Source organism: Nematostella vectensis, chromosome 7, assembly GCF_932526225.1.
Source record: "Nematostella vectensis chromosome 7, jaNemVect1.1, whole genome shotgun sequence".
Lineage (NCBI taxonomy): Eukaryota > Metazoa > Cnidaria > Anthozoa > Actiniaria > Edwardsiidae > Nematostella > Nematostella vectensis.
Window position 1 is genome coordinate 12,885,539 of NC_064040.1, and position 26,932 is coordinate 12,912,470.

At 43.1% G+C, this 26,932-nt stretch overlaps 5 protein-coding genes across 6 annotated transcripts; 1 reads left to right on the forward strand and 4 right to left on the reverse strand.

Annotated features, from left to right (window-relative positions):
- Positions 1-293: 293 nt before the first annotated feature.
- LOC116612834 (radial spoke head protein 9 homolog) lies at positions 294-3,019 on the reverse strand. Its single transcript, XM_032373445.2, has 5 exons — positions 2,692-3,019; positions 2,434-2,611; positions 1,273-1,402; positions 861-949; positions 294-625 (listed from the first exon to the last, which is right to left on the reverse strand). Exons 1-5 carry the CDS (start codon positions 2,916-2,918, stop codon positions 404-406), a joined length of 846 nt encoding a protein of 281 aa, XP_032229336.1. The 5' UTR covers positions 2,919-3,019; the 3' UTR covers positions 294-403.
- A 122-nt stretch (positions 3,020-3,141) lies between these two features.
- Positions 3,142-6,713, forward strand: LOC5505057 (uridine diphosphate glucose pyrophosphatase NUDT22). Its single transcript, XM_048730498.1, has 5 exons — positions 3,142-3,711; positions 4,542-4,652; positions 5,049-5,149; positions 5,762-5,855; positions 5,952-6,713. The coding sequence occupies exons 1-5, from the start codon at positions 3,199-3,201 to the stop codon at positions 6,072-6,074; spliced, it is 942 nt and encodes a 313-aa protein (XP_048586455.1). The 5' UTR covers positions 3,142-3,198; the 3' UTR covers positions 6,075-6,713.
- Positions 6,384-16,976, reverse strand: LOC125556793 (cation channel sperm-associated auxiliary subunit epsilon-like). Its single transcript, XM_048730501.1, has 5 exons — positions 16,910-16,976; positions 16,367-16,466; positions 16,215-16,298; positions 6,743-6,897; positions 6,384-6,643 (listed from the first exon to the last, which is right to left on the reverse strand). The coding sequence occupies exons 2-5, from the start codon at positions 16,424-16,426 to the stop codon at positions 6,481-6,483; spliced, it is 462 nt and encodes a 153-aa protein (XP_048586458.1). The 5' UTR covers positions 16,427-16,466; positions 16,910-16,976; the 3' UTR covers positions 6,384-6,480.
- A 433-nt stretch (positions 16,977-17,409) lies between these two features.
- Positions 17,410-20,942, reverse strand: LOC5505058. Of its 2 annotated transcripts, none has more exons than XM_048730500.1 (9): positions 20,559-20,942; positions 20,338-20,358; positions 20,123-20,170; positions 19,734-19,823; positions 19,610-19,650; positions 18,673-18,742; positions 18,002-18,054; positions 17,769-17,804; positions 17,410-17,482 (listed from the first exon to the last, which is right to left on the reverse strand). In XM_048730500.1, exons 1-9 carry the CDS (start codon positions 20,652-20,654, stop codon positions 17,419-17,421), a joined length of 519 nt encoding a protein of 172 aa, XP_048586457.1. In that variant the 5' UTR covers positions 20,655-20,942; the 3' UTR covers positions 17,410-17,418. The 2 variants fall into 2 exon arrangements, with proteins under 2 accessions (XP_048586457.1, XP_048586456.1); XM_048730499.1 differs by having other exon boundaries at positions 20,296-20,358.
- Positions 20,943-21,626: 684 nt separating this feature from the next.
- Positions 21,627-26,504, reverse strand: LOC5505051 (fibrinogen C domain-containing protein 1). The gene is made up of 5 exons (XM_048730281.1): positions 26,465-26,504; positions 25,543-25,584; positions 23,529-23,737; positions 22,949-23,240; positions 21,627-22,492 (listed from the first exon to the last, which is right to left on the reverse strand). The coding sequence occupies exons 1-5, from the start codon at positions 26,502-26,504 to the stop codon at positions 22,221-22,223; spliced, it is 855 nt and encodes a 284-aa protein (XP_048586238.1). The 3' UTR covers positions 21,627-22,220.
- Between the last annotated feature and the right edge of the window lie 428 nt (positions 26,505-26,932).

Genomic DNA, 26,932 nt, shown 5'->3' on the forward strand with positions numbered 1-26,932 from the left:
TTTTTCAAAATGTTACAACTTGTAGCTGATTGGAGGAAGCTGTCGTGATACTTTCCATTTGGTTTGATAAACAAGAAATAAACCTGTTTTGATATGGATAATTCTAGAAGTCTTCATAAAATTGAATGAAAGATGTGAAGGGCTCTTTAGTGCCATGGTATAGAGTGAATTTTTCAAACTGTTAAAAACAATTACCAGGGAGCTGTCTGCTATTTCAAATGGTTGTTTTGTTAGAGCACATGCAAAACAAGTGTTTTGAAAAGCATTTCACCAACACAACTCCTACATCCTCCTCACGTAACCAGTTCAATCTTTATTCCTCTTTTTCTATAAATGTAAAATATTTACAAGAAGGCAAGCTTTTGTATATTAACAACAAGGCTTAAATGGCTAATAAGTTTATCTACAGCATGAATGGCAAGTCTAGATTCTTGTTCCCTGTTCCAATATAAACCATCCCATATTTTCTTGTCTCTGGCACGTGAAAGAAGGTGAATCCGAGCCAGTGAAGGCTACGCAGGGAGACCAATCCACTTCCTCGCTCAAATTGAATACTCCAGGACCCTCCTTTGGGGACGTCTGTGTCAATTGGATCCAAGAAATCAACTGCTTTGTCCAGTTCAGCCTGAAAATAATGATTAGGCAGCTTATCTTTTGTGACCTTGGCCTAATAGTAGGAGTTTGTTGGTATTTATAAAATACGGCTTTCATTTAGACACCAAACAATTTGTAGGTTCTTTAGTGTCATGTTGAGATAGTGGCTAATACACAAGCGTGCACCAAACACAATGTTTGACAATCAAGCAGTCTTTCATTTTTAGCTAGTTCTATACACCAAGGAAATTAAATTTTCAGATTACCTTTTGAAGAAGAGACTTTTGATTGAAGAGAACAGGGTCACGAAAATGAAAGTAGCTTGCAAGTTTTCCAGCATCTGCTACTGAGAGCCCTGAAATAATCAAGGTATTGAGATTAGTTAAAAACATCAAGGCTCACAAAAAACAAGGATCTTATGTCACCAGGACTAAATCGTGCTATTATGCCCTTGTATCCTAATTGACAGCTCGATATAAATTCTATAATAGAATATCATCTGAGCTTCCTTTGAGTGTGAATGTCATTGCTCTTGGGCATTTATTTGAGTTATGGTGCTGATACATGGCCGTTAGAACCATAGCCTACTGTTCACACAAGCTCAAAGTGGACTTTCTTTCTGTAGTGCTCAAGGTAAAAATTGAAATGCTCTGTTTGGTTTGTATGTATTGTACTTGCCTTCAAATGAGCGATTTTCTATCACTGCACCAGTTGCTGTTCTGATATATGAACCTCTTGGGACAATACGGACATCGTAATCAATGGCTTCAATCGTTGTGGCAAGTCTGTCTTCTTCCTTAATTAGTATCTACAGAACACAACAGAACAATAAGGCTATGAAAAAAGCCAAACCTATAGAAGTGTATCAGAACCAGGGATTGAGATTTAGCAAGCACGAATGGGGCAGCTCATCCCCCTCCCCCATTAATAAAGCCACCACACAATGTTCTAGCTATAGCCATTTTCTTTCAACAAAAAATTGAAGGTGTGAATGCTTGCATAAAAAAAAAAAAAAAATCAGACACTTTTTCAATACTCAAGATTTTGGACCCCTTCTACCGCTCTCCCGCGTTGAGCACCAAATCTCCCGCTTTTTAGCGATTTTATCGCTTCTGAAAAATTATTCTATACAAAATTGTCATTTTGCTTATTTTCTATTAAAATATTTGAAACAACAATTCCCTTGCGTAGCGCAATTTATCTAACACGAGAGAGCTTTCTATACGGCAAACGCCTGCAAGGTTAAATCCACCCCTCCCCCAAAAAATGAATATACCCCACCCCTCCCCCCCAAAAATTCTCAAGCCTTGAGATTTTCGGAGGTTGACAGGTAAGCTTTTTGTATGCACAAAAGAGGATGTGCACAAGAATAACAGGCAATATCTTTAAATGCCTGTCTAAACTACGATACATGTAGCATGCCAAAGGTTTCCTAGTTTAGCCAACCAAAAAAATAAATATAGCACTTGCTAAATCCTTTGGTTGCAACATAAATTTGTTGCACACATGTTTTTAGGTGTGGCCAAACAAGGAAACATTTACGAGACATGCCGCAAGGCCAAACCTTAAATATAGAACATTCAGTAACAGAGAGACTGGAGAATGAGGCTGCCTGGAACCTGGGTATAAATCATACTAAAAACAACATTACTCATTGTATCTAATGTTTGCTGCCACTTTGGAAACTACCCAGATGCAGAAACCCTCTAAATATAAAAAATTATTGCTAAAAAAGCTTTTTAATTTGCGCACAAAGGGTGAAAAATTGTAGCTTGCTAGGGAGGGGGAGTATTTTTCCATGTCCAGCACCATTAAAGATTCGTTAATTCTATAATATACCGTATTTTCCTCCTCTCCGCCCTCAGTTTTCTCGCCATCTTGATTATCAATTTTCACTGTTTCTGTGTGTTCGTATTCATAGGAAGGATCTCCAGTGAATCGGCCTTTTACAAAGGAGCAATCGTGTCTCATTTTGTCGGTCACCACCGGTAGCAGTCCCCAGTGAATGCAGTCTTGGCTGCAATGATAACCATGTAGCGTTACAAAAATTTGGCTAAACTCGTTTTACTTATAGTAAAGGAAAATGTAAAGCCTTACCTGTACAGCGTTTTTCGTTCTTTTAACTCGTCCTTCCCGACTCCTTGTATGATAAAATAGTCATTCTTTACACCGAGTATTTTACCCCAGTATCGCACTTTCTCAAATTTGTAGTTGCACCGGGTAATGACAAGAGAAGACTGAAAAGCAGCCTTCTGTTCTGGACTCAAGATAGCACCACTGCTTCCCACATAGTCAATCGTCATATTAAGGCCTTCAGCATCCATTTTTCAGCGCTAGATTGTCTAAAACCGTCGCTATAGTATAAGCATTCGTACCCTTCTACTTCTTGTCTCCTCTAAACTTTGTTTTCCAAGCTTTGGTTGTCATGGTTTTGCTTTAAAACCGCTGACCAGAAGCAGGCATCGATCCTACAAGTGTCCAATTGGAGGCTTCGTTAGAAGTACAAAATCTCTTACGTCACATTCGATTAGCATTTGGGGGAGGGGACTGGGTTCAGAGTTTATTTTGCTCACGGGTCACGATAGTTTCAAGAGTAAAAGAAATATGGCAAAAGCGTCCAACTTTGAATCGTTCACCTTTCGTCCGGATCCCAGTGTTTACATTGAGCTTTTCAACTGGTGCTGTGGAAATTATGGAAAATCGAACATTTCTATTGAACTATCTAAGGAATTCAACAGAAAACCTACGGATCAAAATTTTGAGGACAAAATCGAAAGTATTTGGAAGCAACGTGTCAAAGAATTGCCCTCTCTCTTTAATGGCTCCAAGTTCCGTCTACAAAGTGCATGTCTTGAGAACGGTCAGCTTAACCTTCGCGTGGGACTTACATGTTACAGGGATTTCATTTGTACAAATATGAATAAAAGGGAATGTGAATTCCTAAGGGAGTGGGGAAGGGTACATTATGACGACCCCCATGCATGCTTTGCGGACCCTGTAGGAGTCAATGCGCTGCTGGTATCACGTGATGAGAAGTTTGTATTTGTGAGGCGTAGTGCCGAGGTGGCAGAGGCTCAAGGACAGTACCATGGCCCAGGGGGTCATCCTGAACCACACGTATGTTAGCAGTGGATCCATGAGTCCAGGGGGGGGGGGGGGGGGGATTTGCAGGCAAGGACAATAAGAAAGGAGAGATTAATTGATTACTCACACTATAAAGTGTCACTGCTAACTACACCTCCAAAGGTTGTTGTTGTTGCTAAGGGCATAGCTGACTGTCTTTTTCCTAAAAGTCCCTTTGCAACTGAATCATTCTATGGAAGAATAGGTGGTACTGCATTTAGCATGTTGGTCTTCACCGTTGTGGCACAGTTTCTAATCCTGTCTCTGACTGGGGATTTTTCCCATTTCACTCCCTGCCTCAATTTCGCGTCACATGGGGTTGAAGTTATTTCTCCTGTGTTTCCAGTAATCTTGTATAAGGTCACTAAACTGGAGATCCCATCTCTTCATGCTGTACTACACTATAATCCTGAATTAAAGGGACCGTGAAGAACCACTAGGGACACAATAAACCCTCTGGCAGTGACTACCCTCAGTGACAGTGCTTAATAACAATACACACAAGGGGGCACTTGATTTTGGGCCTAGCCGTGTATCTGGTGGAAGTTAGTACATTGCATTACATACTGTATTGGCTTTGTTAAGCCTATATCCAGAGAGAGAGAGAGATCTGTTGAATTGTTAGTCATTACCCAACATCCTAATTCTCTATTGGAATTCTATATCCTCTTCCATTATTTTAAATTTCCATAGATAAATTTTCGCTCTTACGCCCAATTATTTTACGCTTTTACGCCCAATTATTATAGCATTCACAAGTGATTTTCATGTAAGGAGTAGGGACCTTTTCAGAGTGTTTATTAATTTGATTCATTTCATTTAAGGTTGTACAGGGAATGCTTGACAAAGGCGATGAAAAAGAACTGGAGGGTATGAACCCCTCAAGTGTTGTGTATGAATTTTTCTATTCAATTGTAAAGGAAACCAGAGATGAGGTACTTAATAAAAATATAGTTTTCTTTCATTTTGAGTAGACCTACAGTATAATAGAGCTATGCTAGAAATATCTAGAGAAAATGCTGCTACAAAGCCTTGTTATTACTAAAACCACCTCCCTCCCTCCCTTCACACCTGTAATTGACTATCCTCTAGTACTGTATTCAAAACAACACAATGAGAAGGTTGTTGGAGTTTTTGCGACAAATTATTTTATTTCCTGAGTCCACAAAACATAACAAAACACTTATCCCTTTGATGTTTTATTAAATATCTGATAACTAAATTTCAGATGAAAAATTTGTCAGAATTGTTTTAACAAATAAAATTATTAAAGCTGGTATGGCTACTTAAGTATTGAGCCTTTTTAAAATCTGTACTTGCTGTACTTTCAGGTGAACATTCCTGAAGATTGCCTTAGCTGGCCTGTCCTCATTGGAATTCTTAGAAACATAGCATCCTCCAATGGACGCCCAGAACTGTGCTTCCTAATAAGGTAATATGTAATACGTTTTCATTTTAAACTTTATTGAAATCACAAGATTTGTATTATGTCCTAATGAAGCATGTTCAAAACAGTGAAACCCACATGTAAGAACCTAGTGATAAAGAACCAAAAGGCAAAAATTTTGAATTTTAATACCCCAAAATATAAGAACCTACTAAGCCAAAAAGGCCAAAGGTTCTTTTATGATGGGTTACTCCATGAAAAATGAAACAATTTATCGGGCTTTAAAATATAAATTTCCTTAAACATTTTGCTCCCCCATAAAGATAAGCACTGTAGCAAAGTGGTTATGCATTCATGCAGTCACACTTCTGTAATTTTGAATCGTACTGTTGATTGGTAAGCAACTTGGAAAAAAAAAATAAGAACCTATTTTGCCTTAATTGTTAGTAAATACCCCAAAATATAAGAACATGATTTGCAAGGTTTGAAAAAATCTAGGTTCTTACTTGCAGGTTTTTACTGTATATAAATGTGGAGCTTACGTTAGAATGAGGGTAAATAATGACACCTATTTTGGCATGGCTTTTGACTTTCTTTTTTTAAATGCTTTTTAGTACATTTTTGTTCACAATTGAACTGACATTTATTTAATCATAGGTGCTCTTTGAATAGTGAAGAGATAAAGCAATACTACCATCAAGGAGGGCCTGAAGCATACGAGTCTACAGAGATCGTATTTGTCAAAATTAAAGTAAGAGCACTATAACAGCTTGAAAAAAGCAGACACTGTAAGGAGAAAGTTAATCATTTCCAGATAAAGGTCAACATAATCTTCTTTCTCTTGCAGGATTTTGAGCAATGGGACCCTTCCAATGACTTCAGAAATATTTGTGGTCAAATGACAGTTAGTTCAAAAGCATCCTTACATATGTACTTCCAACACCAGCATTGCCACCATGACAAGTCCTAGCGACCACAGTATTTAAACCAACCACACAGCCGCCAACTACGAACACTTCTATGAGGTGCTGTTCACAAATACTAAGAATGAGTTTCATTTCAGAATGTTTTAATCCTTAATAATATAATATTCTAAATCTGTTTATATAATAGAGAACAACATATCTGTCATTCTGGTAATTTTGTTCCAGAGTTATTTTGATCAGAAAGTTTTATTTCAATATCATGGAAATATGGTAAAACATATTCCAGAATGAGACCAATTCTTGGATTCACGCCCCCTTAATTCTCTTAGTGCATTCAATGCAGTACTCAACAGTGAGGTATATGGCTTGTGCCTCTTTAATAATCCTCTAAGTGCATTCAATGCAGTACTCAACAGTTAGGTACATGTCTTGTGCCTCTTTAATAATCCTCTAAGTGCATTCAATGCAGTACTCAACAGTGAGGTACATGGCTATTAATATGATGAAGATGCTGACACATGAACACCCTAACACTAAGAAGGTGGGGATTACAAATCCTCCTGGGGGTGGTTCTTGCACAAGAACAGCAAACTGAGTGACCAGATCACAATAGCTGTAAATAAAACAACATACTATTTAGCAATTTCTGGCTATAAGGCTATAACAAGGGTCTTCCAATGGAATAGAAAAATGTTCATTTGTTTTGTCCTACCTGAATTCGGGGTCTACCACCCGCACGTTGAACACATACAATCCTGCTGAAGTCCACTTGAGTCTTGAGCCTCCAGTGCTGTTAACAATTTGGTATTGTGCATCAAGATCACCTCTAATAGTTGCATCACCGGCCTCAAAACATGACTGGTAGTTCTGCATTTTGAAATAGGTTTTTTATGTAAGGCACTGATAAATGAGATGAAAGCCAGTGAAAGTTGTCACTTCGGGTGTGCTAGTGGTCATGTCATCAGCAGGGTGTGCTAGGGTCATGTCATCAGCAGGGTGTGTTAGTGGTCATGTCATCAGCAGGGTATGCTAGTGGTCATGTCATCAGCAGGGTGTGTTAGTGGTCATGTCATCAGTAAGGTGTGCTAGTGGTCATGTCATCAGCAGGGTGTGCTAGTGGTCATGTCATCAGCAGGGTGTGCTAGTGGTCATGTCATCAGCAGGGTGTGTTAGTGGTCTTGTCATCAGCAGGGTGTGCTAGTGGTCATGTCATCAGCAGGGTGTGCTAGTGGTCATATCATCAGTAAGGTGTGCTAGTGGTCATGTCATCAGCAGGGTGTGCTAGTGGTCATATCATCAGTAAGGTGTGCTAGTGGTCTTGTCATCAGCAGGGTGTGTTAGTGGTCATGTCATCAGCAGGGTGTGCTAGTGGTCATGTCATCAGCAGGGTGTGCTAGTTTTCATGTCATCAGCAGGGTGTGCTAGTGGTCATGTCATCAGCAGGGTGTGCTAGTGGTCATGTCATCAGTAAGGTGTGCTAGTGGTCATGTCATCAGCAGGGTGTGTTAGTGGTCATGTCATCAGCAGGGTGTGCTAGTGGTCATGTCATCAGCAGGGTGTGCTAGTTTTCATGTCATCAGCAGGGTGTGCTAGGGTCATGTCATCATCAGGGTGTGTTAGTGGTCATGTCATCAGCAGGGTGTGCTAGTGGTCATGTCATCAGCAGGGTGTGTTAGTGGTCATGTCATCAGCAGGGTGTGCTAGTAGTCATGTCATCAGCAGGGTGTGTTAGTGGTCATGTCATCAGCAGGGTGTGCTAGTGGTCGTGTCATCAGTAAGGTGTGCTAGTGGTCATGTCATCAGCAGGGTGTGCTAGTGGTCATGTCATCAGCAGGGTGTGCTAGTGGTCATGTCATCATCAGGGTGTGCTAGGGTCATGTCATCAGCAGGGTGTGCTAGTGGTCGTGTCATCAGCAGGGTGTGCTAGTGGTCATGTCATCAGCAGGGTGTGCTAGGGTCATGTCATCAGCAGGGTGTGCTAGTGGTCATGTCATCAGCAGGGTGCGCTAGTGGTCATGTCATCAGCAGGGTGTGTTAGTGGTCATGTCATCAGCAGGGTGTGCTAGTGGTCATGTCATCAGCAGGGTGCGCTAGTGGTCATGTCATCAGTAAGGTGTGCTAGTGGTCATGTCATCAGTAGGGTGTGCTAGTGGTCATGTCATCAGCAGGGTATGTTAGTGGTCATGTCATCAGCAGGGTGTGTTAGTGGTCATGTCATCAGCAGGGTGTGTTAGTGGTCATGTCATCAGCAGGGTGTGCTAGTGGTCATGTCATCAGCAGGGTGTGCTAGTGGTCATGTCATCAGTAAGGTGTGCTAGTGGTCATGTCATCAGTAGGGTGTGCTAGTGGTCATGTCATCAGCAGGGTATGTTAGTGGTCATGTCATCAGCAGGGTGTGTTAGTGGTCATGTCATCAGCAGGGTGTGCTAGTGGTCATGTCATCAGCAGGGTGTGCTAGTGGTCATGTCATCAGTAAGGTGTGCTAGTGGTCATGTCATCAGTAAGGTGTGCTAGTGGTCATGTCATCAGTAGGGTGTGCTAGTGGTCATGTCATCAGCAGGGTGTGCTAGTGGTCATGTCATCAGTAGGATGTGCTAGTGGTCATGTCATCAGCAGGGTGTGTTAGTGGTCATGTCATCAGCAGGGTGTGCTAGTTGTCATGTCATCAGCAGGGTGTGTTAGTGGTCATGTCATCAGTAAGGTGTGTTAGTGGTCATGTCATCAGCAGGGTGTGTTAGTGGTCATGTCATCAGCAGGGTGTGTTAGTGGTCATGTCATCAGCAGGGTGTGCTAGTTGTCATGTCATCAGCAGGGTGTGCTAGTGGTCATGTCATCAGCAGGGTGTGTTAGTGGTCATGTCATCAGCAGGGTGTGCTAGTGGTCATGTCATCAGCAGGGTGTGCTAATGGTCATGTCATCAGCAGGGTGTGCTAGTGTTCATGTCATCAGCAGGGTGTGTTAGTGGTCATGTCATCAGCAGGGTGTGCTAGTGGTCATGACATCAGCAGGGTGTGTTAGTGGTCATGTCATCAGCAGGGTGTGCTAGTGGTCATGTCATCAGCAGGGTGTGTTAGTGGTCATGTCATCAGCAGGGTGTGCTAGTGGTCATGTCATCAGCAGGGTGTGCTAGTGGTCATGTCATCAGCAGGGTGTGCTAGTGGTCATGTCATCAGCAGGGTGTGTTAGTTGTCATGTCATCAGCAGGGTGTGTTAGTGGTCATGTCATCAGCAGGGTGTGCTAGTGGTCATGTCATCAGCAGGGTGTGCTAGTTGTCATGTCATCAGCAGGGTGTGCTAGTGGTCATGTCATCAGCAGGGTGTGTTAGTGGTCATGTCATCAGCAGGGTGTGCTAGTGGTCATGTCATCAGCAGGGTGTGCTAGTGGTCATGACATCAGCAGGGTGTGTTAGTGGTCATGTCATCAGCAGGGTGTGCTAGTGGTCATGTCATCAGCAGGGTGTGTTAGTGGTCATGTCATCAGCAGGGTGTGCTAGTGGTCATGTCATCAGCAGGGTGTGTTAGTGGTCATGTCATCAGCAGGGTGTGCTAGTGGTCATGTCATCAGCAGGGTGTGCTAGTGGTCATGTCATCAGCAGGGTGTGCTAGTGGTCATGTCATCAGCTGGGTGTGTTAGTGGTCATGTCATCAGCAGGGTGTGCTAGTGGTCATGTCATCAGCAGGGTGTGCTAGTTGTCATGTCATCAGCAGGGTGTGCTAGTGGTCATGTCATCAGCAGGGTGTGTTAGTGGTCATGTCATCAGCAGGGTGTGCTAGTGGTCATGTCATCAGCAGGGTGTGCTAGTGGTCATGTCATCAGCAGGGTGTGCTAGTTGTCATGTCATCAGCAGGGTGTGTTAGTGGTCATGTCATCAGCAGGGTGTGCTAGTGGTCATGACATCAGCAGGGTGTGTTAGTGGTCATGTCATCAGCAGGGTGTGCTAGTGGTCATGTCATCAGCAGGGTGTGTTAGTGGTCATGTCATCAGCAGGGTGTGCTAGTGGTCATGTCATCAGCAGGGTGTGTTAGTGGTCATGTCATCAGCAGGGTGTGCTAGTGGTCATGTCATCAGCAGGGTGTGCTAGTGGTCATGTCATCAGCAGGGTGTGTTAGTGGTCATGTCATCAGCAGGGTGTGTTAGTGGTCATGTCATCAGCAGGGTGTGCTAGTGGTCATGTCATCAGCAGGGTGTGCTAGTTGTCATGTCATCAGCAGGGTGTGCTAGTGGTCATGTCATCAGCAGGGTGTGTTAGTGGTCATGTCATCAGCAGGGTGTGCTAGTGGTCATGTCATCAGCAGGGTGTGCTAGTTTTCATGTCATCAGCAGGGTGTGCTAGTTGTCATGTCATCAGCAGGGTGTGCTAGTGGTCATGTCATCAGTAAGGTGTGCTAGTGGTCATGTCATCAGCAGGGTGTGCTAGTTGTCATGTCATCAGCAGGGTGTGCTAGTGGTCATGTCATCAGCAGGGTGTGCTAGTTTTCATGTCATCAGCAGGGTGTGCTAGGGTCATGTCATCATCAGGGTGTGTTAGTGGTCATGTCATCAGCAGGGTGTGCTAGTGGTCATGTCATCAGCAGGGTGTGTTAGTGGTCATGTCATCAGCAGGGTGTGCTAGTAGTCATGTCATCAGCAGGGTGTGTTAGTGGTCATGTCATCAGCAGGGTGTGCTAGTGGTCATGTCATCAGTAAGGTGTGCTAGTGGTCATGTCATCAGCAGGGTGTGCTAGTGGTCATGTCATCAGCAGGGTGTGCTAGTGGTCATGTCATCATCAGGGTGTGCTAGGGTCATGTCATCAGCAGGGTGTGCTAGTGGTCGTGTCATCAGCAGGGTGTGCTAGTGGTCATGTCATCAGCAGGGTGTGCTAGGGTCATGTCATCAGCAGGGTGTGCTAGTGGTCATGTCATCAGCAGGGTGCGCTAGTGGTCATGTCATCAGCAGGGTGTGTTAGTGGTCATGTCATCAGCAGGGTGTGCTAGTGGTCATGTCATCAGCAGGGTGCGCTAGTGGTCATGTCATCAGTAAGGTGTGCTAGTGGTCATGTCATCAGTAGGGTGTGCTAGTGGTCATGTCATCAGCAGGGTATGTTAGTGGTCATGTCATCAGCAGGGTGTGTTAGTGGTCATGTCATCAGCAGGGTGTGTTAGTGGTCATGTCATCAGCAGGGTGTGCTAGTGGTCATGTCATCAGCAGGGTGTGCTAGTGGTCATGTCATCAGTAAGGTGTGCTAGTGGTCATGTCATCAGTAGGGTGTGCTAGTGGTCATGTCATCAGCAGGGTATGTTAGTGGTCATGTCATCAGCAGGGTGTGTTAGTGGTCATGTCATCAGCAGGGTGTGCTAGTGGTCATGTCATCAGCAGGGTGTGCTAGTGGTCATGTCATCAGTAAGGTGTGCTAGTGGTCATGTCATCAGTAAGGTGTGCTAGTGGTCATGTCATCAGTAGGGTGTGCTAGTGGTCATGTCATCAGCAGGGTGTGCTAGTGGTCATGTCATCAGTAGGATGTGCTAGTGGTCATGTCATCAGCAGGGTGTGTTAGTGGTCATGTCATCAGCAGGGTGTGCTAGTTGTCATGTCATCAGCAGGGTGTGTTAGTGGTCATGTCATCAGTAAGGTGTGTTAGTGGTCATGTCATCAGCAGGGTGTGTTAGTGGTCATGTCATCAGCAGGGTGTGTTAGTGGTCATGTCATCAGCAGGGTGTGCTAGTTGTCATGTCATCAGCAGGGTGTGCTAGTGGTCATGTCATCAGCAGGGTGTGTTAGTGGTCATGTCATCAGCAGGGTGTGCTAGTGGTCATGTCATCAGCAGGGTGTGCTAATGGTCATGTCATCAGCAGGGTGTGCTAGTGTTCATGTCATCAGCAGGGTGTGTTAGTGGTCATGTCATCAGCAGGGTGTGCTAGTGGTCATGACATCAGCAGGGTGTGTTAGTGGTCATGTCATCAGCAGGGTGTGCTAGTGGTCATGTCATCAGCAGGGTGTGTTAGTGGTCATGTCATCAGCAGGGTGTGCTAGTGGTCATGTCATCAGCAGGGTGTGTTAGTGGTCATGTCATCAGCAGGGTGTGCTAGTGGTCATGTCATCAGCAGGGTGTGCTAGTGGTCATGTCATCAGCAGGGTGTGTTAGTTGTCATGTCATCAGCAGGGTGTGTTAGTGGTCATGTCATCAGCAGGGTGTGCTAGTGGTCATGTCATCAGCAGGGTGTGCTAGTTGTCATGTCATCAGCAGGGTGTGCTAGTGGTCATGTCATCAGCTGGGTGTGTTAGTGGTCATGTCATCAGCAGGGTGTGCTAGTGGTCATGTCATCAGCAGGGTGTGCTAGTGGTCATGACATCAGCAGGGTGTGTTAGTGGTCATGTCATCAGCAGGGTGTGCTAGTGGTCATGTCATCAGCAGGGTGTGTTAGTGGTCATGTCATCAGCAGGGTGTGCTAGTGGTCATGTCATCAGCAGGGTGTGTTAGTGGTCATGTCATCAGCAGGGTGTGCTAGTGGTCATGTCATCAGCAGGGTGTGCTAGTGGTCATGTCATCAGCAGGGTGTGTTAGTGGTCATGTCATCAGCTGGGTGTGTTAGTGGTCATGTCATCAGCAGGGTGTGCTAGTGGTCATGTCATCAGCAGGGTGTGCTAGTTGTCATGTCATCAGCAGGGTGTGCTAGTGGTCATGTCATCAGCAGGGTGTGTTAGTGGTCATGTCATCAGCAGGGTGTGCTAGTGGTCATGTCATCAGCAGGGTGTGCTAGTGGTCATGTTATCAGCAGGGTGTGCTAGTTGTCATGTCATCAGCAGGGTGTGTTAGTGGTCATGTCATCAGCAGGGTGTGCTAGTGGTCATGACATCAGCAGGGTGTGTTAGTTGTCATGTCATCAGCAGGGTGTGCTAGTGGTCATGTCATCAGCAGGGTGTGTTAGTGGTCATGTCATCAGCAGGGTGTGCTAGTGGTCATGTCATCAGCAGGGTGTGTTAGTGGTCATGTCATCAGCAGGGTGTGCTAGTGGTCATGTCATCAGCAGGGTGTGCTAGTGGTCATGTCATCAGCAGGGTGTGTTAGTGGTCATGTCATCAGCAGGGTGTGTTAGTGGTCATGTCATCAGCAGGGTGTGCTAGTGGTCATGTCATCAGCAGGGTGTGCTAGTTGTCATGTCATCAGCAGGGTGTGCTAGTGGTCATGTCATCAGCAGGGTGTGCTAGTGGTCATGTCATCAGCAGGGTGTGCTAGTGGTCATGTCATCAGCAGGGTGTGCTAGTTGTCATGTCATCAGCAGGGTGTGCTAGTGGTCATGTCATCAGCAGGGTGTGCTAGTGGTCATGTCATCAGCAGGGTGTGCTAGTTGTCATGTCATCAGCAGGGTGTGCTAGTGGTCATGTCATCAGCAGGGTGTGTTAGTGGTCATGTCATCAGCAGGGTGTGCTAGTGGTCATGTCATCAGCAGGGTGTGCTAGTGGTCATGTCATCAGCAGGGTGTGCTAGTGGTCATGTCATCAGCAGGGTGTGCTAGTGGTCATGTCATCAGCAGGGTGTGTTAGTGGTCATGTCATCAGCAGGGTGTGCTATTGGTCTTGTAATCAGCAGGGTGTGCTAGTGGTCATGTCATCAGTAAGGTGTGCTAGTGGTCTTGTTATCAGCAGTGTGTGCTAGTGGTCATGTCATCAGCAGGGTGTGTTAGTGGTCATGTCATCAGTAAGGTGTGCTAGTGGTCATGTCATCAGCAGGGTGTGTTAGTGTTCATGTCATCAGCAGGGTGTGCTAGTGGTCATGTCATCAGCAGGGTGTGTTAGTGGTCATGTCATCAGTAAGGTGTGCAAGTGGTCATGTCATCAGCAGGGTGTGTTAGTGGTCATGTCATCAGCAGGGTGTGCTAGTGGTCATGTCATCAGCAGGGTGTGCTAGTGGTCATGTCATCAGCAGGGTGTGCTAGTGGACATGTCATCAGCAGGGTGTGCTAGTGGTCATGTCATCAGCAGGGTGTGCTAGTGGTCATGTCATCAGCAGGGTGTGTTAGTGGTCATGTCATCAGCAGGGTGTGTTAGTGGTCATGTCATCAGCAGGGTGTGCTAGTGGTCATGTCATCAGTAAGGTGTGCTAGTGGTCATGTCATCAGCAGGGTGTGCTAGGGTCATGTCATCAGCAGGGTGTGCTAGTGGTCATGTCATCAGCAGGGTGTGCTAGTGGTCATGTCATCAGCAGGGTGTGTTAGTGGTCATGTCATCAGTAAGGTGTGCTAGTGGTCATGTCATCAGCAGGGTGTGCTAGTGGTCATGTCATCAGCAGGGTGTGCTAGTGGTCATGTCATCAGCAGGGTGTGTTAGTGGTCATGTCATCAGCAGGGTGTGCTAGTGGTCATGTCATCAGCAGGGTGTGTTAGTGGTCATGTCATCAGCAGGGTGTGTTAGTGGTCATGTCATCAGCAGGGTGTGTTAGTGGTCATGTCATCAGTAAGGTGTGTTAGTGGTCATGTCATCAGCAGGGTGTGCTAGTGGTCATGTCATCAGCAGGGTGTGCTAGTGGTCATGTCATCAGCAGGGTGTGTTAGTGGTCATGTCATCAGCAGGGTGTGTTAGTGGTCATGTCATCAGCAGGGTGTGCTAGTGGTCATGTCATCAGCAGGGTGTGCTAGTGGTCATGTCATCAGCAGGGTGTGCTAGTGGTCATGTCATCAGCAGGGTGTGCTAGTGGTCATGTCATCAGCAGGGTGTGTTAGTGGTCATGTCATCAGCAGGGTGTGCTAGTGGTCTGGTCATCAGCAGGGTGTGTTAGTGTTCATGTCATCAGCAGGGTGTGCTAGTGGTCATGTCATCAGCAGGGTGTGCTAGTGGTCATGTCATCAGCAGGGTGTGCTAGTGGTCATGTCATCAGCAGGGTGTGTTAGTGGTCATGTCATCAGCAGGGTGTGTTAGTGGTCATGTCATCAGCAGGGTGTGCTAGTGGTCATGTCATCAGCAGGGTGTGCTAGTGGTCATGTCATCGGCAGGGTGTGCTAGTGGTCATGTCATCAGCAGGGTGTGTTAGTGGTCATGTCATCAGCAGGGTGTGCTAGTGGTCTGGTCATCAGCAGGGTGTGTTAGTGGTCATGTCATCAGCAGGGTGTGCTAGTGGTCATGTCATCAGCAGGGTGTGTTAGTGGTCATGTCATCAGTAAGGTGTGCAAGTGGTCATGTCATCAGCAGGGTGTGTTAGTGGTCATGTCATCAGCAGGGTGTGCTAGTGGTCATGTCATCAGCAGGGTGTGCTAGTGGTCATGTCATCAGCAGGGTGTGCTAGTGGTCATGTCATCAGTAGGGTGTGCTAGTGGTCATGTCATCAGCAGGGTGTGCTAGTGGTCATGTCATCAGCAGGGTGTGTTAGTTGTCATGTCATCAGCAGGGTGTGTTAGTGGTCATGTCATCAGCAGGGTGTGCTAGTGGTCATGTCATCAGCAGGGTGTGTTAGTGGTCATGTCATCAGTAAGGTGTGTTAGTGGTCTTGTTATCAGCAGTGTGTGCTAGTGGTCATGTCATCAGCAGGGTGTGTTAGTGGTCATGTCATCAGTAAGGTGTGCTAGTGGTCATGTCATCAGCAGGGTGTGTTAGTGTTCATGTCATCAGCAGGGTGTGCTAGTGGTCATGTCATCAGCAGGGTGTGTTAGTGGTCATGTCATCAGTAAGGTGTGCAAGTGGTCATGTCATCAGCAGGGTGTGTTAGTGGTCATGTCATCAGTAAGGTGTGCTAGTGGTCATGTCATCAGTAAGGTGTGCTAGTAGTCATGTCATCAGCAGGGTGTGTTAGTGGTCATGTCATCAGCAGGGTGTGCTAGTGGTCATGTCATCAGCAGGGTGTGCTAGTGGTCATGTCATCAGCAGGGTGTGCTAGTGGTCATGTCATCAGCAGGGTGTGCTAGTGGTCATGTCATCAGCAGGGTGTGCTAGTGGTCATGTCATCAGCAGGGTGTGCTAGTGGTCATGTCATCAGTAAGGTGTGCTAGTGGTCATGTCATCAGCAGGGTGTGCTAGTGGTCATGTCATCAGCAGGGTGTGCTAGTGGTCATCTCATCAGCAGGGTGTGTTAGTGGTCATGTCATCAGTAAGGTGTGCTAGTGGTCATGTCATCAAAAGGGTGTGTTAGTGATCTTGTCATCAGCAGGGTGTGTTAGTTTGCAGTTCAGCAGGGATTGCTTGATGTTTGTTGTTTGGTTGATTAATTATTCATACCTCCCTTGTCCAGGACTCGTTTAAGCTAAGAAGGAAGTTGTTAGACATCTTTATCCATGATTGAGCAGGTTTTAAGCATCCTGCCTGATGAAGAAAATGCGAGTGATGTAACATTTTGTGACATAAGCAGTTATCAATCAACAGTAATATACTTCTCTCATGGTGAGTGAGTACTTGTATGAGCTTCTACCATTCTCCTCCCACATGATCATGTTGGCTGTCACTGCACGCACATACTGGTCTTTATCATACCTATCCAAACAGAAAAATAGTCATTCAATGAAATAAAAATAATAGGTAGAAAGTCATGGCTGAAGACATAGCAAAAAAATGGCATGAAATTTTCGAATTCTCAATATATAAGCTCAAGATTCTGCATACAAGGAGATCCTCTGACCTAGAAATTTAAAAGATATGAAATTGAGATATTTGCAAGCAAAATTGGCTTAATTTCTGATCAGAGCCCGACTTCTTCCTAAAAACGAGGAGAATTCATACTTTGAACATTTGAAAATTGCACTTCAAGCCTCATATTGTGAAGACGAATCCATTAGAAAAAATACTTTTTGATATGTTGGTTTACATAACATAAGGAACCTCTATGCAAAAATTCAAGCTTTCTGAAGTTAACCAGACTATTTGGGAGAACTTGCCATTTCTTTGCTTTGTCATGGCTGAATTCACTGAATACATACAGGTCAAACTCAGGTACAAAGGGCTCATCTATTTTTACTTGCTGGGGGCATCCATACTTGTGTACGTCATACTGCAATTGAATCATTATCATTGCGTATTTTACTCCAAACTATGGCCATTATATTATTTACTATTTATTATTGACTGGAACGCGAGACTGCCAATATTTTTTGATGTGTAGCCAAGGGAAACATGACTGTTTGGGGGTCCACAAGACTGCTTTCCCGAGTCTTGTGGACCATCATACCAAGTGTCAAAAAGAACAAAACAAAAATATACAATTTTACAATTTATTGAAATGGCAATATTAAAAGCAAAGATAAATCCTTTGAAAATGAATAATATGCAAGTGTGGACGTTTAACTGGTGCAATCACATGATGTTTTTGTGTGGTGGCATCAGGATTTTATATTTCCCTGTTATTCCCCTCTGACAAGTCACGGAAACAGTGAAATTTCGTGCCCTTCATGCGACACCCTATTGATTTTTAGAATACACAGTCCTACCCCTAAAACATCCTAATATGTCTTTTGAGTTTGCATACCTCAAATGATGTGTTAACAACTTGTGACCTTAAATTAAAAACAAAACACCTCTTTAAGTCACTTTCAAATGACAAGTGTTTACAATTATCAACAGGGCCTCTAGCTGAATGCAGGATTTCTTTGGAAATGATTATTAAAGATAATATTTTACCAAGAAATCATGTACTTAACATAGTCTATACTTGAGATTAGAGTTACCTTAGGGATTGTGTGAACTGCTTGGTTACCCTTGTTACCCCAAAATTGGGAACCCTCCCCCTAAAGTAGCTTCCCTCCTTCCACTATTAATGATATTTAATAAACACTCCTTTACCTGGAAAGAAGCTCATTGCATCCAAGAAATGTAAGCCTAAGTAAGCAAAACATAGTGAACATAAATCTTAACCACATGATTGACTTAACCACATGACTGATTTTTTTTACAAGCAAAAAGTGCAATACATCCCCCCAAAGCAGCTGGCCAATGCTCTATTTACAGCTATCACTAAGCTTCACTGGAACAGATTGAGGGCTCACAAAAATGAGCTGGAAAACAAGCCTACTGACCTTCTTGGTTGAATATGTCTGTAAAGAGGACAGCCAATGGAGATGTTGGTAGCCTGTAATTATTTGCAGCCATCAACAGGGGTGGCAAAGTTACCCTAAATAATACACCAAAAACTGGAATTCGACTCAAATTTTCGTCTTTAATAAAACTTCTTCAGGGCCAGACAAAAATTTGGCAGAGTCGAATCCCAGTTTTTGGTGCATTGTATTTATTCTTCTGGTTCACAACAGGACTATTTGGGCTTTTTGTAAATAAATCAGGGGTACTTATATTAAATTTAATGGTAAAGCAAAGTTAATCCCCTCACTTAAAAATTTTGAATTCAGGGTTAGTGCAAAAATTCACCCAAAATCTGGGGGACAGATCTTAGATGGTATTTTTTTATACTCTATAGCCTGTGTAGCAACTGTTTTTTTTTTTTTTTGGAAAACCCCGAAACTCCACAGAAGTGAATTTCCACTGGCTCCCACACAAATGTATTTCTGCTGGAATCCCACAGAGAAGATTGTTCACCTAATAGTTTAAATACAAATTACAAAGAGAATTTTGAAAACAATTGTATGGCTTGTGGTTTGCATATAATTGCCTGTTTGTGGTTTGCATATAATTGCCTGCTAGTGGAATGTAGAATTTAGCTAGAATATGTACAGGAATCTTGATAGCAACTTACCACTCTTAATGCCTCACAGGAGGCATCTTCTGAAAATGCCTGGATGAAGAATTCACTCTTGTGACTAGCTCTAAAATATGAGCAAATACAGTAAATGAACTTTAGGCAAATGTCCAATGCTATACTGGTGTGGGCAATGACATGACATTATTTACAGGTAATCATAAAATGATTGCCATATTTTGCTTGTCTTTTTGGTGGGCATTTGTATGGTTGCAAACTATCTTATAATCTTGTGCTAGCGGGATGTAGAGAAGTGTATGATACAGCCTCTTCCTAGGGGGTGTGCACCCACCTTGGCCACAAAAAAAAGTAGGCTATTTCTTACTGAGGGGCCTAAGAATGTTATTTCCCCCTTTTAGCAAATCCTGGGTACAGGTCTGGCTGACCAGGCAATCAGCCCAGAGGTTAGCAAGGTGACCAGGCAATCAGGCCAGAGGTTAGCAAGGTGACCAGGCAATCAGCCCAGAGGTTAGCAAGGTGACCAGGCAATCAGCCCAGAGGTTAACAATGTGATCAGGTAATCAGCCCAGAGGTTAGCAAGGTGACTAGGCAATCCGACCAGAGGTTAACAAGGTGACCAGGCAATCAGCCCAGAGGTTAACAATGTGACCAGGCAATCAGCCCAGAGGTTAGAAAGGTGACCAGGCAATCAGCCCTGAGGTTAGCAAAGTGACCAGGCAGTCAGCCCAGAGGTTAGCAAGGTGACCAGGCAATCAGCCCAGAGGTTAGCAAGGTGACCAGGCAATCTGTCCAGAGGTTAGCAAGGTGACCAGGCAATCAGAGCAGAGGTTAACAAGGTGACCAGGCAATCAGCCCAGAGGTTATCAAGGGGAAATGATAACTCACTTGATAGAAATATCTTGGAAGTTGGAATACCCTGTTTAAATTCCCTGATATGGGTGTTGATTTGTTTAATTTTTATATTTTTTTTTACCTTGATTGATTGATGTTAGGTTTACTAGTTATGGCTGCTGTCTGATAAAACAAAACAAAAAACACAAAATCTCATCGCACTTCAGTTCTTAGCAATTAAACTCTTGTATGAATTTTTGACATACCACATTTCTTGTAATGACTCCTTTAAATGTAGTTGATGCTTGAACACTTGTCATGTTGAACAATAAGAGGGATGGATCACTTACTCCACCCTAGAAAACAACAAGAATATATATGGTGGCTTTTTTGGACTGGAAGTTAATAGACAAGAAAATGTTAACTTATTTTTTTCTAGGGACTGGGATAACTTAGACAAGAAAATGTTAAATTAAATTTTAAAATAAAATTAAAATTTCTATATGGACTGGAAGTTTATAGAAAGAGAGAGAAATGAAAATTTTCTATATGGCCTCGAAGTTCTAGAGGGGGACGAGAAAATGTTGAGTTATTTTCTATATGGACTGGAAGTTCATATAATGAGAGAGAAAATAATGAAGTCACAACAACTTACTATCAATCGATTATCCTGCCAAGCCTCTGGGATCATTTTGGCCCATACCTGAAAAGAATAGGTAAATAAGCTTAAAGCACATTTTTTTTATACTTTAAGCAGTAATTTTAGGATGAGTGAAAATGCAAGGTTTCTAAAACATAAAGCTGCCAAAAAAGAGAAGAGATTCCTACCTCTATACGCTCTCCTTTATCCAAATAGTACTGAGGACTTACATTATGGAGAAGGACTTTTTGCTGCAAAGTAACACCTCTATTCAATTCTGTACAACTTTGTCAACGATTAGTTGAACGAATTAAGTAACTTAAGTACTTACTTAAGATGTTGTCAATGATAAAAGTTTTTTTTAGAAAAAAGTTTTTAAGAACCCCATTTAACATTTCATATATACAAAAATTAGTTCCCATTAATTAGTTCATTAGTTCTCGTTAATTACCTTTGGACACGTGTTTTGTCCAACAGAAAAGCTGCTTAAAGCTGCAAATATAATGATGACCCCGCTTGAAACACGGTTCATGCAAAAAGCGACCATTTTGTCTTGGGTTCAAAACCACAGGCTGCCCAACTTATACTGTCGTAGATAATGGGTGAAAGCGAGGCATTGGGCAGTATTTTTTAAAAGGGACCCAAAAGGACCTAATAAGGCATTTTCTCTTAAATTTTAAGAACTTGCTATTCTTTTAGTGTGCCATTCTTAGGGGGGACCGAGCTGCTGTCCACGATAAGGCATATACATATAGATAAAGACTTATTTTTGAAAAGGACTTGAAATGCGGTGTTTGTGAAGAAATAAAAAGCAAACATGATGCAGGAGAGGGCTGTGAATAATCTTTTAGTTGTAATTACCTGAAATAAAATCCAGAATACACCATGGTGGGGGCAACCTTGTTCCCAGGGCCCTCTGATCCCTGTTAATTGGGTCGGCCGACCCAACTTACAGTTGATTTTGTCAATTGATGCAGCTCGTCACTGACGCTTCCAGGAGCTCATCCGTAGATAATGCTGGATATCCCTTTAGTCATCATAATGTTATCGATATAACTACTATAATTACAATAATAATAATCAGCAGTAGATCTGTTAGTATTAAGAACATCATCAACACAACCACCATCATTTTAGAATCATCATCATCATTTTCCAGGGGCGGATCCAGGATTGCAAAATGGGGGGGGGGGGGGGGGGGGGGTGGATAATGGCCGGATAGACGGCATATAACTGATCCACTGGTTCTTGGTAGGTCACTACATCGATCTTACAATATTTCACGCTAAATTGGAGTTGTCGCGTAAGCAATGTCAAGCAGGCGAAGGAAAGTGGATAGTACCTCCCTTCCTTAAGACATTTATTTTCTTAAAACAAAGTGACTTCATTTCATGGGTAATGCACACCATTTTTTTCGTACAATGTTTTTAATCTACAATTTCACTGGAATTACACCTTAATGCCTAATGTAATAAATAAGCTAACGCTTTATGTAATTTAAAAAAACAACGACTTTATGTAATAAAACAGCTAACGCTTAAAATGTAATATATTTTCAACCTTTAATGTAATAACGGACTTGACGCTTAATGTAATAACACATAAACGCTGCTTAATGTAATAACTACAAATTAAAAAGCGACTTTCGATTGCAGTTTCAATAAAAAAGACAACCAAACTGATGGTAAGTCATATATAGTCATTCACGAATACCATATTCTGCTTTATTTTCGCGCGTAATTGAATTCGCGATTTGAAAAAATTCGCGAAATCAAAGACTAGCGAAAAATAAAGACCGCGAACTTTAATCTCGCGAAATTTAATGGATAAAGAACAATTGATTACAGAGATTGAAGGCTCTATTGAGATCTCCAAGTAAGGGCATGTATAACGAAACTATCGATTATGGCTAGAGGAACAAAAACACTTCCATCACTGCAAGACTCACTGCCAAGGGAACACTTGTTGATTTTGTTTCAATATTTGGTCCTGTTTTAGTTGTTGGGTTAGTGAGGTTGATGCGCTATTCTCGTATCCTTATTGGCTAATACTTCACAAAACTGTCAAAGTGGCCACAGTAACATGCGTCGCATTATGTGATGGTTGAGGTTGCTTAGGGTACGTAGTCGGCTGACCTGATTTTCATTTCGGATCGCTTCATGGAATAACGGTGGCCCTTCCATGTATACCAGATTATACCGTTATAATCTAGAGGATCTTCTCCTTGACGGTAATTCCCGTTCAGATCACTGTGCCTACACGAATTATACCACCACGCAGACGTCATGAGTACTGCACAATTATCATCTGCCTTCTTGTCATGGTCTTGGTCCTTTGTGGTGAATGCCATTCCTACGTGGTGAGAGAACGAGTCACCAGCTGTGCCTGTAACAAAAGCAAAAAACCACGCCTTCATTAGTGAGGAACTATTGGTGGATTGGATATTGGATTTGGGGCATTTTCACGGAACGAACAAGTCGAGACATTGCAGGTCTCCTTTGATACATGAACAAAATCTACATTTGCATGTACCAAATCGTACACATATATCAAGCAATTATACGTGCCGTGTTGTCCTACGTATACCCAGCACATAATAAGTATCGGGTGGCTCTCTTTCAATATTTTTTCATGCGTTACATACATAGATTTTTGGCAAAGACCGCCGAGCCTAATATGCTTGTTTGGCTCTTATGGAAATTCGCCGCAAAAACTGTGAAAATACGGTTCAAAGGAAAAACAGTGTTTTTACATCATGAAAAAATGCTATCAAAGTCCCCTACCTCAAAATTTGAATTCAAAGTATGTTTTTTTTTTCGATAATATTCTTTCCCTTCACACCTGAGTAAGATCCAAGCGTCAGTTCATAGTTTCTGTTCTCTGCAGACACGGCAAAGTGATCGTAAACGGCATATCCAGTAGCACCAGTCCAGTCCATCAAGTCAATACGAACTGTGGTATTAGTCTGATTGGTCAGAAGGTGGATCTTGTCAAGTCCAAGCCAGAACTCTCCCGTCATGTCGCCGAAGCCGCGCTTGTAGTCAGCCCACCCGAGATAGAAGTCCACGGACCCGTCTTGTCTCTTCTGGAACACGGTCCATCCGCCGCCATCTGTGGCCTGGTCACAGTACACCTGGAATGAAAACACAATGATCAGAATGGACCCAACACTATGAAACCATCCAACCAGATGAGATTTATGAATACACACTCAAGATAATAACGGTCTTCCTGTGTGCTCAACGCCCCTTACACTCTGTTCTCTTACCCTGATGGTCTCCCTGTGTTTACACCGCTCTATTCTTTTTCCCTGATGTCTCCCTGTGTATTCACCGGTTTGCTGTTCCTTACCCTGATGGTCTCCCTGTGTATACACCTATTCCTTACGCTGACGGTCTCCCTGTGTAGACTGATTCCTTACCTTGAACGCATCGCCGTCCGCTGATGGCTTCACTGTGTACAAACCGTTGCTTTTTCCTCCAACTTTCAGCACATCGAGGCAGTTTCTCGCTGCAGTAAACAAACTTTTATCAATCCTGATACAGTGGAACTTGGATTTTACGATAATCTCGATTTTACGATGTATTTCCCGTCGGAAATACAGTGAAATGTATAAGAAATTACCTCGATCTTAAGCTTTAGTTTTCGTATACAGATCAATATTTTTTCTTGGATCCGCGCTTGAAGCCATCTCGACATCCAAGGCTGCCCCGGTCACCACAGGTGGCCCAATATACATTTCTACAAACGGTCCTGATAATTTAACGGGTGCACATTTCTTAAATAGCCCTGCCAATCCAAATCTCACTAATGGCTCTAACGCAGAGAATTCTCGAAATTTATGTAAAAAGGAATTTTTACACGTGTTTTTCCAATGTTTTCCTTTTCTGTCATCCCAGGCGCCCCAGTGGTTTTCTCGTATGAAAGCGCTTCGATACTAAAGTATATATGGACATAGAAACCATCCATGCAAGAATTAGACAAAGTCCCATTGTCCTGCGGCAAAAAGCTTTATTATAGCTTTTCCACATAGGATCTTTTTTATACCAAACATGCATGCAAGACATATAGAAGATTGTAAGATTTGAAGAAATTGCGTGAAACATGTCCTTTGCTATATACCTTACAGGTGATTTTCTGTGGTGAACCAATCAGAGGAAGCCAGAACAACAGCTGTTAGTTGTATTATGTTTACAAGGTTCCCCACATAAAATTTACCTGAAAAGCTGGATCAAATATAGTAATTAACCCTATAACCAAAATATGTAAAAATATTATAAATCATGTTGTGCTATCTGTATCTTATGCTATAATGTTTTGTCTTGGCAAATCAAATTTCTAGAATAAACAAAGGCATTTTTGACATGCCAGCGTGCATTTGCCGTTGGGTTGCTTATTTCTTACACGGAGCATTACTTAAGATATAAAGGAATTGGTAGTGGATTTTCAATACTGTCCAACACTGTCTCACATTGGTCATTTGTCAATTGGAATGGCCATTTGTCAAGCGCTAGTGGCAAATGGCCAAATGGTAATATAATGCAGTAGGATGTGGCTTTCAGGGGGAGGGGTGGTCCTATTAATCAATAAATTACAGTTCATCTAGCACTGCAAGTATCTGATAGCAGTGTAGCATAGGAATTAAGGGGAGATCAATACATAACAGTCGTTAAGAACTGCAAGTATCTGGGCTAAGGGACAAAGTTATGGCAAAAGTTATGAAAAGTAAGGGGGAGAGGTGGTTTACCATTTATAGCAGACACATAGCACTGCAAGTACCATGGCCAAGGGATAGGGCTATGTGGTAAATGGTGGATATGGTGGATATGGTGAAATTTAAGGGGGAGGGGTGGTCCACCATACATAGCAGATATTCAACACTGCAAGTACCACGGCCAAGGGATAGTGCTATGTGGCAAATGGTGGATATAGTGGAAATGGTGGATATGGTGAAATGTAAGGGGGAGGGGTGGTCCACCATACATAGCAGACACATAGCACTGCAAGTACCATGTTCAAGGGATAGGGCTTGGTGGCAAATGGTGGAAAAGGTGAAATGTAAGTGGGAGGGGTGGTCCACCATACATAGTAGACACATAGCACTGCAAGTACCATGGCCAAGGGATAGGGCTATGTGGTAAATGGTGGATATGGTGAAAAAAAAGGGGGAGGGGTGGTCCACCATACATAGCAGACACATAGCAAATGGCTTAAATTGGAAAGAAAACGACACAGCGACTTCATGTAAGACTTCAGCCATTCCCATACACCAAAATCCACTACCAATTCTTTTATTTTTTAATACGTATCTATGTCCATATTGACTTTAGTATCGAAGCGCTGTCATACAAGAAGACCACTGAACTTGGGGCGCCGGTGCTGTCATGGGTAGCTAGAGGGAGGGATAGGGGGCAATTAAATTATATTCAATTTACCTTCTTTTTCCGATCGGTCCTTCTTTCTCGGACAAGGTTTGCCTGCCAAGGAAATGGAAATGGAAACCTTTTAAACGTACTATATACGGAAATATAAAGCAGACTCGTAGGGGGTGCACAGGTTGTGCGCGCATCCCCCTTGGCGGCCTTAAAAGTGGGTCATTTTTTATGAAGGAATCTTCAAATAATATGCTTTTTCTATATGATACCTATGAGTGCACAAACCCCCTCCGCCCAGCAAATTTTCAACAAAATTTATTCCCGATTTGCACAAAGGCCGCCACTTCTCACAATTAAATCTCCGCGCCCTAAGCCCAATATGCATTGCGCGCATCACTTATCGATAAGTGAATTATCAGCTAGCTGATTAGTGAAGACTGTCAGATTGCGTGATCATCAAAATAAAGCACGCGCTCTAAGCCAATCAGAATCAAAATAGTAAGCACAATGTATAATATGACAAATTATGTGAAGAAACAATCAATTACCATCGAAAAACAACTGTTGCTGTTTTACTACATTTATCAAATCCAATCATAAATGGACACCTTGACATATTTGGTTTGATGACAGAATCGTGGCTGACTCTATGATCGATGTTAATATCATTCCAAGCCTAGTCCCAGGCGTACTTATCGGGTTCCCTGTGGTTGGGTTTCCTGTGGATGGTAAGAGTTGTTACGTCACAGGAAACAAAGCTCGTCCCAGACCCCAGGCAACCTCACGGTTCATCTCCGAGCACAGGAAACTCGGTAAGAACGCCTGGGACTAGGCTGTATCATTCCTGTATCAGTCGAAACTCTGCGGACTTTCTTTTTTCTCGACATATTTCTAAAGATGTAACCTGGAAACTGTATCTTTAAAGAACCTAATTTTATGCAATTTGAAATAATCGGCTAATTAATTAAAAGCATTAACTAACCCTTTAACCCAAGAAGTACACGTATTTCTTTTGCGGCCATTTTCTACAAAAGTTGTTAGGCCGCAGATATATACGAGTGCATTAAGAAAGAGTGCTAAAGCATCATTAATGCCTGGTGCACATTATCAACCCGTAAATCGCACGAAAACGGCATATATTCTAGCGTGTGCGTGCTCGTTTTTAGCTCGGTTCGGACCCGAATACGTTTGTAAACGGCTACTATTCAGAAGTTTACGTACTCGCTATACGCGAAATTTTCGTCATGCTTATGCCGAGTGCACACTAGCGACATAACAACATAACGACATAGGCGCGCACTCTTATGCCTAGTGCACACTAGCGACATAACAACATAACGACATGGGTGCGCACTCTTATGCCTAGTGCACACTAGCGACATAACAACATAACGACATGGGCACGCACTCTTATGCCTAGTGCACACTAGCGACATAACAACATAACGAC

Excerpts from the sequence above, each read along its gene's own strand:
- LOC116612834 (XM_032373445.2), bottom strand. The coding sequence starts at position 2,918 with ATGGATGCTGAAGGCCTTAATATGACGATTGACTATGTGGGAAGCAGT. Across the intron at positions 1,403-2,433 it reads GCGGAGAGGAGGAAAATACG|ATACTAATTAAGGAAGAAGA; the intron begins GTATATTATAGA and ends TGTGTTCTGTAG. Across the intron at positions 950-1,272 it reads AGAAAATCGCTCATTTGAAG|GGCTCTCAGTAGCAGATGCT; the intron begins GCAAGTACAATA and ends TGATTATTTCAG.
- LOC5505057 (XM_048730498.1), top strand. The coding sequence starts at position 3,199 with ATGGCAAAAGCGTCCAACTTTGAATCGTTCACCTTTCGTCCGGATCCC. Across the intron at positions 3,712-4,541 it reads GGGGTCATCCTGAACCACAC|GTTGTACAGGGAATGCTTGA; the intron begins GTATGTTAGCAG and ends ATTTCATTTAAG. Across the intron at positions 5,150-5,761 it reads GAACTGTGCTTCCTAATAAG|GTGCTCTTTGAATAGTGAAG; the intron begins GTAATATGTAAT and ends ATTTAATCATAG.
- LOC125556793 (XM_048730501.1), bottom strand. The coding sequence starts at position 16,426 with ATGATCATGTGGGAGGAGAATGGTAGAAGCTCATACAAGTACTCACTC. Across the intron at positions 6,898-16,214 it reads ACGAGTCCTGGACAAGGGAG|AACTACCAGTCATGTTTTGA; the intron begins GTATGAATAATT and ends TTCAAAATGCAG. Across the intron at positions 6,644-6,742 it reads GTGGTAGACCCCGAATTCAG|CTATTGTGATCTGGTCACTC; the intron begins GTAGGACAAAAC and ends TTTTATTTACAG.
- LOC5505058 (XM_048730499.1), bottom strand. The coding sequence starts at position 20,654 with ATGGTCGCTTTTTGCATGAACCGTGTTTCAAGCGGGGTCATCATTATA. Across the intron at positions 20,171-20,295 it reads ATAAAGGAGAGCGTATAGAG|GTATGGGCCAAAATGATCCC; the intron begins GTAGGAATCTCT and ends TATTCTTTTCAG. Across the intron at positions 17,483-17,768 it reads TGCAATGAGCTTCTTTCCAG|GTCACAAGTTGTTAACACAT; the intron begins GTAAAGGAGTGT and ends TTTTAATTTAAG.
- LOC5505051 (XM_048730281.1), bottom strand. The coding sequence starts at position 26,504 with ATGGCCGCAAAAGAAATACGTGTACTTCTTGGGTTAAAGG. Across the intron at positions 23,738-25,542 it reads GGACCGATCGGAAAAAGAAG|ATCGAGGTAATTTCTTATAC; the intron begins GTAAATTGAATA and ends CTAAAGCTTAAG. Across the intron at positions 22,493-22,948 it reads GACGCTTGGATCTTACTCAG|GCACAGCTGGTGACTCGTTC; the intron begins GTGTGAAGGGAA and ends CTTTTGTTACAG.